Genomic DNA, 12,632 nt, shown 5'->3' on the forward strand with positions numbered 1-12,632 from the left:
AAATCCATATGTACACGTAAACACTTTCATGGAGGCGAGCCCCAATACTGTCTCGAATTTTTAGGACGTGTTTCCTAAGTTAGGAAACACACATGAGGCCTCATCATCACGAGCGAATGATGTAGGTGCAAGCTTGTCAACACAAAATGACGACCTGGTTCATGAAGGAACACATGAACGGCCCGAGACTGAGGATGGTGATTTAAGACGAAGCGAAAGACAAAAGGTTGCAAAATACTTTGGTCCTGACTTCGTAAGCTTTATGGTTGAAAGTGAACCTAATACCTACCATGAAGCGGTGACCTCACCTGAAGGACCTCAATGGAAAGAAGCAATCAAAAATGAAATTGATTCGATCTTACAAAATCATACTTGGGAATTGGTAGATCTTCCAGTTGGTTGCAAACCACTTGGATATCGTTCGATATTCAAAAAGAAGATGAAAGCCGATGGAAGTATTGATAAATACAAGGCGAGGCTAGTGATCAAAGGTTTTAGACAAAAGGAAGGTCTAGACTATTTTGATACTTACTCGCCTGTAACACGTATAACCTCTATAAGGTTGGTGCTTGCAATCGCGTCTTTACGAAGTTTGGAAGTGCACCAAATGGATGTAAAAACGGCTTTTCTAAATGGTGATTTGGAAGAAGAGATATACATGGAGCAACCTGAGGGTTTCTCCGCCCCTGGTCAAAAGGGCAAAGTATGCAAACTCATCAAGTCTTTGTATGGCTTGAAGCAAGCTCCAAAACAATGGCACCAAAAGTTTGACCAAGTCATGATTAGCAATGGTTTCAAAATTAATGAGTGTGATAAATGTGTTTATGTTAAAAACACAAATGGAGGTTATGTTATTTTATGCCTTTATGTGGATGATATGCTTATCATTGGGAGTAATGATAAAATGGTTCAATCTACAAAAAACATGTTAAAGGCACGATTTGACATGAAAGACATGGGTTTAGTTGATACTATTCTTGGAATAAAAATCATTAAAACCAAAGAAGGTCTTACTTTGAGTCAAGCACACTATGTCGACAAGATTCTTGAAAAATTCAACAAGGAAGACAAGCGAGTGGCTCGTTCTCCTGTTGACACTACTCTACATCTATGTAAATATAGAGCTGAGCCGGTTGCTCAATTAGAGTATTCAAGAATCATTGGAAGTCTAATGTATCTCATGACATGTACGAGACCTGATTTAGCATACGCGGTGAGTAGGCTAAGTAGATATACTAGCAATCCAAGTGTTCAACATTGGAAAGCTATTATAAGGGTGCTTAGGTACATAAAATACACAAGAGACTATGGTTTTCATTATACCAACCATCCAGCTGTGATCGAAGGGTATACTGATGCGAACTGGATTTCGGATATGAAAGATTCCAAATCAACAAGTGGGTACGCGTTCCTACTTGGTGGGGCAGCAATATCTTGGAAATCATCCAAACAAACTGTAATTTTAGATCCACAATGGAGTCTGAATTCATTGCCTTAGACAAATCTGGGGAAGAGGCAGAATGATTACGTCAATTCGTGGAAGACATTCCACAATGGCCAAAGCCGTTTTCGGCAATTTGCATACACTGTGACAGTGAGTCTGCAATTGGTAGATCTCAACGTTCAATGTATAATGGCAAATCAAGGCATATGAGACGTAGACATAACACGATACGACAACTACTGTCAACGGGTGTTATCACGATTGACCATGTGAGGTCAGAAAATAACATTGCAGACCCGTTAACAAAAGGCTTAAGCACGGATAAATTTTATAAGTTGTCGAGAGGAATGGGACTAAAGCCCGCGATAAAGGAAGTATGAGGGAAACCTAACTTAGCATACTGGAGATCCCAATAGCTAAGTTCAATAGGCAAACTTAATCATATGACCAGAGGCAATCACTGTGGGGGAGTACCCCAAAACCAAAGGGAGTCTTGAACTTCCTAGTCCTTTCTCCTAGGGGAGTACCCTAAAACCAGTGACATTTGTGAGAGGTTAAGCATATTAAGGTTAAGTGAAATAACCATGATGCTTTTAATGATTCATGGGAATCAACTATGTTAGAGAGAAGTGTGGTCTCTTCGAATGGAATTGTGGGGAGGCGCAATTTCCTAGAGCTCTCGCAGAACCAGGACCGTGATCCATGACCATAACGGACACAAGAATGAGGGGTTGACCAAACCAGGGAGAGTATTGTGTGAAGGCATATTGTCGTCTACACAAATGGGGATCTGTTCAAAGTCATCGCGACTACAAACCGCTAGGAGGCTAAGTATGCTTCACAACGGAAGGTTCAAAGGGTAACACCTACCTATCCGGCAATACTCAACTGCTGAAACTTACTTCGAAGAATCGATTTCCATTCATGTGGGGGATTGTTGTAAAATTTGTTACGTGTGCATTAGTAGGTTGTTATGACACAACGAATGCACACTAATAGACATTGATGAATGAGATATCGATGTGTGATTGTGTGTATTTGAAAGAAAATACTATAGTGGTGTATCCCACATTGGTGGGATGAAAAACTTGTGCCTTGTTTTTCCTCTATAAATAGAGAGGTAAACTAAGTTGCAACACACACCAAACCTTACACACAACACAAGCATTGTTGCAAGGTTTTTCCAACTTCTTCTTCTCCTACATTTCTGGTTTCTTTTATTCGAACCTTTTTCAGGTTTACGGTTAACTCCGGCAGTACTACTGCTCCGGCTGTTGTACCCGGGAAACAACGAGTTCTCTTGGGAGACTCGAAATATTGTTTTAAGGGCCCCTTGTTCAACACGATCCTCAACGAAACCGTTTATATTTTTTTTTTCGTATTGTATTTGGTTTGTTTCTTTGATTCTGTATTGTATTTCAGATTCTTGTATTGTATTGTATTGTTTGAGTAATAAAACTGTTTGTTAATTTTCTGTTTATTATAAACAAAATCAACTTTTAATTGGTTACAACTTACACATATAAGATTAGATTTATATATACACATAAAGAGAGATTGTGTGTATTGATCACCTTTTCCGTGTTCAATGCAGGAAAATGGCATCAAAGAACATATAGAGTTTACAAGAATCTTCATGGAACATCATCCTCCACCAACATTGGCATTGCTACAACTTTAATACCCAGCTCCTTAATTTCATTATAAGAAAATATAAACTTGGCATCTTTATATAAATCTCATATTTTATACTAATATATTCCAAGAAAAACTAAATCTTGGACCAAATACATCACTAAAACACACCTCCTTCATTGTCGGTGCATACTTACAAGTTACACGCGAACATCATTTCCTTCCAATCTTTATTCCAACACGGGCCTCATTCCCGAGACCCGAAAAACGGAACAAGAAATTGAAGAAAATGCGCGTGCTAAATATAATCAGATACAATGCTTCATGTGAAAATCTTTGTCAGACAACATACCACCAATAAGTGCCTTAATCCTCTCAGCCCCGGGTCCTGGTTTCAGTTCAGTTGCATTCCGCACTATTCTTTCACCTATAGTTTTGTTTGCATTACTTCTGTCAAACCAATTACCTGCATCAGTTGCATTTGACTTTTTGGTCAACCTTTGCATGCATTAGACCGAAAATTTGACACGAACCTGAAAATCGTGTCAGACATAGAACATGACAAGAACATTCGCGGGTTGATATGAACACGACCCGAACTTTTTTACTTTTATTTTTCCGTCGTAAATTAGTATTTTAAAATTACTATTTTACAACAAAAAGGTACAAATAGATATTGCATTTCAATTATAATCTTACGTTAATTTCTATTTTAGGTTTTAAATATTAGCATAAAATACCCACCAACTTAATTTAGGACATAAACACATTTAAAATAATAAAACAAAAATGAATGGGTTAAACTGGTCAACCCGCCTGATTGACACGAACACGACCCGTTTAGTCAAACAGGTTCGCGGAGACCCGAAATCATTTATTCTAAACCTAAAGCCACCAATTTCATGCTAGGTTCATGTAGTATTGTAAACAAACCGAGAATGCGCGTGTGCATTCGTTTAGCTGCAACCGAACAAACAATCAAACATAAACAAGCAGGAATAACAGGAGTTTCTTGTTCGTGTTCGTTCATTAAGAAAATGAGTGTGTTCATGTTCGTTTATGTTAGTTTGTTAATAGTATAAACAAATGGTTTACGAACGTAAATAGATGAACATAAATGAGCCAGAATTAGTTAAAAGTTAAAACTAATGCGAAGAACAATGTGTTGGGCCTAAAGGTTATTAAAACTATACTAAGTTGTAATGGGCCAAAAAACTTAAATGGTGTATTAACAAAGTAAAAGAACGAACTTAAACAGATGTAAACAAACGTGCATAAATGAACATGAACAAATTCAAATGAACGGATGTAAAAATACACTCACGGACACAAAAGAACCTGAGACATGTGTTCATGTTTGTCCGTTTAACTAAATGAACAAAAATATTTGTTCTATGTTCATTCATATATTATATAAACGAACTTCCCGCCGAACAATTCATGGAAAGTTCAGTTCGTTTAAAGGCTTAGGCTCATGTCATGTCAAAAAGTCACACCCCTACAATAAATATATAAAAAATAAGTGGATTACTTGTAACGAAGCCATCGGGTTCACGGCCAAGAAGTTCAAGGTCAATCTTGTCAAGCAACACCTTATCGGCCCCAAATTTTCTAGCGAACGGTGCACGGCTTTCAACCATTCGTTCATAATCATCAATGGTGAGAAAATTAGGGTGTTGTTTTGGTGGGTTATCCCAAGAAATGAAATGAAGATCATGATTAACTGTCGTGTTTTTCAACTCTTCCGCGTTGCATATTACTGTGTGAAAATACCCTTTGGGTGAAGAAGAATGCCGACGGAATTAAATGTTTGAGCGATGTTGAGCTCTTTTAGCCATCGTTGGATGTGTTGATTAGCAAATTGCGTTCCGTTAACACTGATCAAATTCATGGGTAATCCGAAGCGACATATGATGAATTCCCAAATGAATTTTTTGGCGCTAACTGCGTTGATTGTTGCCACTCGCTTTGCTTCAACCCACTTCGTAAAGTAATCAATTGCTACAATGAGAAACTTTACCCGTCCGGGCGCCTCGGGAAACGGTCCCGTTATATCAATTGCCCATTTCTAGAATGGCCAAGAGGCTGTTACTGGGATCATGGAATTCTTTGGGCATAGGGTTTTCGGCGCATGGCGTTAACACGCGCTGCATCACCTCAACTCCTTTTTGGCATCCACATGCATGCCCGGCCAATAATATCCGGTATTCATGATTTTGGCGACCACCATTATTGGGCCCGCATGCACGCCACACATTCCTTCGTGAATTTCTCTCAGCAAATAATTTGCGTCTTGCGGATCTACCATCTAAGAAATGGCCTTAAGTATGATCGTCTGTACAAAATGCCATCTTGAATTGTATAATTCAACGCTTTGTGGCAAAACTTTCTGGTTTCTGCTTTCTTTTCTGTCAAGATACCTCTCGCGAGGTAAGTAACAATTGGTGTCATCCAATATGTTTCTGCCGCTGAACACACGTAAACTTCTATGTTCATTGCTGAAGGCGTTGTGAGAACTTCAATGCGGACGTCTTTCGCGAGATGTTCAAAACCAACTGACGCTAATTTTCTTAAAGCATCTGCTTGTTTGTTCTCGCTTCGCTTGATGTGTTTTACCTTGCATGTGGCGAAGGCTGCCATTAGCACTTTGGCCTGCGCTAGGTTTGACGCCATTTTATCATCCTTTGCGTCATATGAGCCTTCAATCTGATTTGCCACGATCATTGAATCCACGTGCGCTTCTAAGTGCTGGGCTCCTAACTTCTTGGCGATTCTTAACCCTACCAGCAACGCTTCGTACTCCGCTTCATTGTTTGTACTTTTGAATTCTAGGCGTATTACGTACGAGAAGTGTTGTCCTTCTTGGTTGGTTATTCTTAGCCCTGCGCGACCTTCATCATTAGATGCTCCATCTGTGAACAACTTCCAAACCATATCTTTTTGTTGATCGACAAGAGGTTCAACTTCTTTTCGGCATTCTTCTTCTTTTCCTTGAGGAAATTATGCTATGAAGTCGGCCAAAACCTGGCCCTTGATTGCTGGCCTGGGTTTATATTCAATGGCGTGCTTGCCCAACTCTATCGCCCATTTTGCTAGCCTTCCTGACAGTTCTGGTTTGCTCAATACATTTTGTAAGCGATAGTTGGTGAGAACATGTATTGGGTGGCCTTGAAAGTATCTTCTCAAGCGCTGCGTTGTCTATACCAGAGATAGAACTAGCTTTTCTAAGGTGGAGTATCTTGTTTCCGCGTCCGCTAAGGTGCAGCTTACATAGTAAATGGGTGTTTGAACACCATTTCTTTCCATCATTAGGACCGCAGTGACTGTTCTTTCTAAAGCTGCTAGGTACACTACCAATGGCTCTCCAACTTTTGAGGCTGTCAGCGCTGGTAGTTCTGCTAGGCGCGACTTGATTTCCTGGAATGCCATTTCTACCTCTTCTGTCTATCGAAATTGAGATTTCTTGAGGCAGTTTCTCAAGGTTGAGACGAACGGGAAAGATCTTTCTGCATGGCTTGACAAAAATCTATTCAGCGCGACTAGTCGACCATTAAGCGTTTGTACTTGCTTAATAGATTTTGGTGAAGGCATTTTCAATACTGCCTCTAGCTTTTCTAGGTTGGCTTTGAAGCCGCCATTGGTCACAATTACTCCTAGGAATTTCCCCTCTTCCATTCCGAAGAAACACTTTCCTGGATTGAGCTTCATGCCGATTGACCTTAATGTTTTGATGGTTTCTTCAACGTCTTTCAACATTGCTATCTCCGTGTTGCTTTTTATGACCAAAACGTCCATATAAACTTCTAAATTTCTCCCAATTTGAGGCTTGAACTCTGTCCATCAATCGCTGGTATGTAGACCCGGCGTTCTTGAGGCCGAATGGCATCATCTTATAACAATATGTTCCGCTGCTTGTTCGGAACGCCATTTTGTCCTGGTCTTTTGTCTCCATGTGGATCTGATGGTACCCTTTGTATGCGTCTAAAAACATTTAAACTGAAAGGGTACCTGTGCGTCCACCTTGAGGTCGATTTTTGGCAACAGATAGCAATCTTTTGGGCACGCTATGTTGAGATCTTTTAAGTCGATACACATGCGCCATTGGCCGTTCGCCTTGGGCACCATTACTGGATTGGCTACCCATGTTTGGTATTGGATTTCGCGTATTATGCCCGCATCTACCAGTTGCTGGACTTGTTCATCACAAGCTTTTGCTTGATCTGGCCCCATCTTTCTTCGTTTATGTACCACCGGAACAAAGGCTGAATTAACTTTTAATTCATGCTCCGCTTTGCTTCTTGGGACCCCGGTCATTTCCGCCGGGGTCCAAGAGAAGACATCTATATTCTTGATTAACAATCTTTTTAGCGCCGCCCGCGCCTCTTCAGAGATAGTTGGTCCAATGGTTATGCTTTATTCTGGGAATTCTTTGTTGAGCACCCATTTCTCCACTTCTCTTTCTTTGCTGGTCTTTGACATCTTCTGTGGCGGTATTTTTCTTTCTGCCATGTTGCACTCTTTGTTGGCGTGAATCATTGCTATCCCCGTTGGGGTTGGTACTCCCAATATTCCATGAGCTGTTTAGGGATTAGCGTTGAAGTCACCGATTGCTTCCCTTCCCAGGATTATATCATAATGTGGGTGAGGAGTTTCCATTACCAGGAAGTCTACGTCTTTCGTTCGTGAATGGACTCCGTCACTTAGTTCGACTAGGAATGTCAGTTGTCCTACCGGGAATTCAACACTTTGATTAAAACCCGCGATCGGAGCATTGACGGGCGTTAATCGCTGCCTGTCTTTTTCTTCCAGTAAGTCGAAACACTGGCGGTACATGATGTTGGATGTTGTCCCCCCATCGATGAAAAAACGCGGTGTCCGGTAGTGACCGAATACAACAGTAATCACTAAAGGCGTTTTCTTGTTTGCCCCTCCTTTTACTTTTTGGGAAGATGACTTGTTCCTCCTTCTAGACCCCATATTCTGTTTGCCTTCGTTTCTTGGATTGTACATTACCTGAAATCATGTTGGCGTGGAGGTCTTTGATTTTCTTTTCTGGCCTTCCGCCATCTCTTGGAGGTGGGCGCCTGTATATTCCTTTGATACTCTTGACGAGGTGATCCAACCTTCCATTTTTAACATACTCTTCGATGGCATCCTGCAGGTTAGAACACTGATTTTTTCTGTGACCATGTTGTTCATGATAATCACAATAACTTTTCATGTCTGTGTTCGGCCCCTGCTTGATTGGTGTCGGTTTCTTTAGTTGGATCCCCTCCGTATATATGATGTGGGTTGAGCTTTTTGTCAGCGGAGTCCATCTGGATGCATTCGTCTGACCTTTCTGTTTAGATTTGAAAGGTTCATACGCCGCGGACTCTTTTTCATTATTTAGTCTTGACCACACAGAAGATATTTTTTTTCCTTGGCGGGCTCTATTGATAACATTTCTGGCGTCGTTCTTTGCCAGTTCTTTCCCCAGAATATTCTCCATTCGCGCGTACCTCTTGGCCGCGATCATAACATCATCCCACCGCTGCGGCATGCCATCTCTGCCCGGAAGGTTTCGAATGAGGTCGTCACATTTTACGTTTTGGCGAAAGGCTGCCCGCAACAATTCTTCACTTACGCCACCGATGTTCAAGCCTTCTTGGTTGAACCTGGTAATGAAATCTTCCAGTGTTTCATTATCTTTTCTGACCACATTCAGGATATCTGCTGGGTCGCTGATGTGACGCCGTTGTTGGCTAAATTGTTGGGTGAACTTTTTTGCTAAGTCCTCCCAGCTTGTAATCTGCCCATCTGGCAACCTTTCAAACCAGGCTCTGGCGGCTCCGACTAGTGTTAATGTGAAAATGTGGCACCATAGCGGCATGGTCCACCCTGACACTAGCCCAGCAGCTGTGAAAGTCTGCAAATGATCGTCTGGATCTGAGATGCCATCATACTGCCCAACCGTTAGCGGTATCTTTGGATTTTCAGGTAACTCCACCTCAACTATTTTCGCTACAAAATTTGACTTTCCCGCCAATGTTGTTGGTCAGTATGGTTTTGAAAAATCTTATGCCGCGTGCAGATGATATTTCACCAGTTTCTTGGCGTTGTCTAGACCTTTCCTACTTTCTTCGTAGTCTGGATCATCTAGACGTGAGTCTACATCAAGACGCGACCGATGTGACTTTTCTCCTGCCGAGCAAGTGGCAATTTTTCGGTTGGTGCTTTTGTACGAATCGGCGTTGAGTGTTCTTTGTACTCTTCTTCTTCGTCGTTTCTACTAGATACTGTATCGAACAACGTTCTAGGTTTCACAACGGCCGCCATTTTTTCTTGGACCTTGTCCCTTAGTTTTTGTTGTTCAGCTTCCAACCAGGACATTATGTCTGGTGGCAAGGTTGCTTTGGGACGTGATTTGGTTTTTTCTTTCTCTGTGATGGTAGGGTGAATGGTGGACGTGTTAGCGAAGCCTTCATTGGTACCAATGATGTCCAAGATTTCCATGTTTCCTTCTTGGTTGGCCTTTGGGTTTTGGCCAACCTCTTTGGTGTAGTCTTGCTACTCATCTGAATCAAGAACGGAGTGATTTTTGAGTAACTGTTCTAGCTATATGCACGGATGACGCCAATGAAGAAACACAAATCCACCCCTCAAGGTCTAACACGTTAGTCCGAGGGGTTTGGGTAAGTATTCCCCACGATGGGTTATAAAACCTTCTTGGCGCAGACGAGTGTATCCTACAAAACAGAACACCGTGAGCTCGTTACGAGGAATGAGGGGATTCTCTCGTAACCACCCTCCGGCATGAGAATCAGTACTTGATAGTACGAAGTAGAATGTATTGACAGTTATAATAGGAGAGTGTATATCCTTTACCATTTGGAGATCCAAAGGTATTTATAGCCGGAGGAGAGAGAGAGAGTGGTCAACTACCTTCTCAGGTGTTTCCACCAATAATATTCTCCACCCGTGCGGTCGTGGAGGTTGGTGAAAGTTGGTGGACATCATGGTCTTTTGACAAGTACGTGTTGTACTATTTTGTACCGTCCTTTATGTGTTGTCCAATCCCAATTGGCTGGGTGTTTATTCCCTTGTAAATTGTATCTTTTTGTCCCATGCTTATGAGACTTTTGTGCCACCATTCCCTAGATGTCAGGGAATGCATATTATATTAAGATGTAACTTTGGCGCCATGTGCTGCGCTTGGCGTATGGCATTTTCGCCCGCCGCTTGTTCCGCCTAGCGTCCTTTTTACGCCATATTTAGGTGTTATACTTGGTTAAATGGTAGGTTTAATACCTACCTCTAGAAACATATTTTATTTAAAGTTTATGATTAATAAATATTACTTATAAATTAATATTGCATAAAATATAATTGTTTATAGAATATTCGTACTTATAAAGCAGTAACAATATATATTTATAAAAATGCCATTTGTTTATAAATTACTAAGCCAAATTATTATGTAAAATAATATTATATACCTTAATTTATGTATTCTAAATAAACAAAATCTTTTTAATATTTATTACAAAAACCCTTATAAACTTTTAATAACTTTTATACATATATACACATATATATACATAGATATTCACACACACACAAATATATATATATATATAGTTCTAACCGAGATTCGGAAGACAACGAGTTAATATGTTGGTTTTAATAAAATATAAATTATTTATCATTTATTAAGCTTTTAAACCATTAGAATTGAATTGTTTAACAAAATACCAAAAACAAATAAAGGCAAAAACGGAGAGGCAGAGGGTCGAACCCGCGACCTCTGCTCCCAAACGTTCAAGTGTTACCAGCAGGCCATCAAGGCGATGTGCAACATAAGTCCAACTCGTTTATTTAAAAACACACACATATTTTGACCATAGATCAAGAACCCTAGAAATTTAAATTGATCAATCTACTTAAAATTAATCAAAACAAGTTTAGGGATTTTGATCTACATGTAAACACGATTAAAATCATGTATTTAATTACCTCTAACATGTCCGAATTGAATGAGAAAGTCTGATTAGGGTTTTCGGCTAAAATCGCATTTAAACAAGATTCAAACGGCCTTCTGGGTTATAATTGATATGGGGTTTAGTTTTGTGGTTATGAGATGATGGTGTGGGTCAATTTAATTGACTTAATATCATTTATATACTACGTTTAGAGGTTGGTTTAGCCGCGGGTTGATTAGCTTGTGATTAGCTGTCAAATCGCTATGGTTTACTACAATTATACTATCGATTAACGCGTTTATGGATCAAGGAATGAGTTTGCATAATCAATTTTGTGATTTAGGCCATTAATTACGGATCAAAAAGAAGGGGGGTTTACCGTCAGTGAGAGGGAGAGATAGGAGGGAAAGAAATTGATTTTGTTTATTTGCTAATTGGTCCTTGGTCTATGATGTTGGTGCAAGAGTGGATAAATTTTAGTTAGGGGTATATCATGCACCTTCTAATAGTTTTAATATACTATTAAATAAATGAAACTAAAATCGAGTAGTGGAAAGTGAAGTAACTGATCGCTGATCGAATGAATTAATAAATTGTTGATTTTAATAAATAACGATAGTCTGGAAAATAAAATGTCACATAAATAAATAAAATAAAATAATTTAAACGAGTCAGGTTTTCGGGTCCGAAAATTGACGAATGTTACAGTGTCCTTATTAGCGAACCCGCCAAGATCAAGATCGGGAATAGAGTTGTGCAAATAATCCATCGCATACCCAAAAACGGAATCTAACCCATCAACACCACAATCACGCAAAATGTGGTCCTGTAATTTCCAAAATTGTGCTCTCGAGGCTACGAAAGCATAGGTGGAAACATCCTTAGCTAAATATACCCCTAAACCACCAAAATGGATAGGGAGGGAGGCTAGCCTCCATTGAAAATCCCCAAAAACGGACCCTCACATACCATAATCTCCTCAATCGTCGCACGAAGCCCTTTGTCAAAAACAGAGACAGCTTCCTTAACAAACATATGCTGACATGTTCGGAGTCCGAACAACAACTTAGCCACCCCCATACATGAGCGAAACAAGAGAAGCTCACATTGAGGGTCACGCAGGCGAGTAAGACATCTCATTAGTTCCAGAGCTCTTGAAGCTCTTGTAATGGCCAAACTACTGTAAACCCAGCGTCCCGGCTAACTGCACCTCCAAGGAGTTTTACCCCTAACTCCGGAATCCCAATCCCGATAGGATATAAACCAACTTTTGCCTTTACCCCATTGCACGATGGCCAAAATACTTTGGTCCTTTTAATATTAAGCTCAAGCCACAAACTTGTCACACCCCAACCTATGGCGGAACATGCCGGGGCGCAACATTGATTGTATCGTAGCTCAGAAGACACTAAATAAAATACACGTGTCGATATCTAAATTATTTATTCATATATCAAATTCCAAAAGCACAAACATTGTCTCCAAAATACCGTTACAAGTCAATAATTCAAAGCATAAATAATTTAAAAAAATGTATTCTTCATTTATCAAAGCAACCTAAAGTCTCATCTAACTTCCAATACTTGATTCAT

At 40.1% G+C, this 12,632-nt stretch overlaps 1 protein-coding gene across 1 annotated transcript; it reads right to left on the bottom strand.

Moving 5' to 3' along the window:
* Positions 1–5,380: 5,380 nt before the first annotated feature.
* Positions 5,381–6,013, bottom strand: LOC143569264 (uncharacterized). The gene has a single exon (XM_077055225.1). The coding sequence runs from the start codon at positions 6,011–6,013 to the stop codon at positions 5,381–5,383; it is 633 nt and encodes a 210-aa protein (XP_076911340.1).
* Between the last annotated feature and the right edge of the window lie 6,619 nt (positions 6,014–12,632).

Source organism: Bidens hawaiensis, unplaced genomic scaffold (genome assembly GCF_021521415.1).
Source record: "Bidens hawaiensis isolate Kalapana, Puna unplaced genomic scaffold, B.hawaiensis_p1.1 tig00024435_1, whole genome shotgun sequence".
Classification (NCBI taxonomy): Eukaryota; Viridiplantae; Streptophyta; class Magnoliopsida; order Asterales; family Asteraceae; genus Bidens; species Bidens hawaiensis.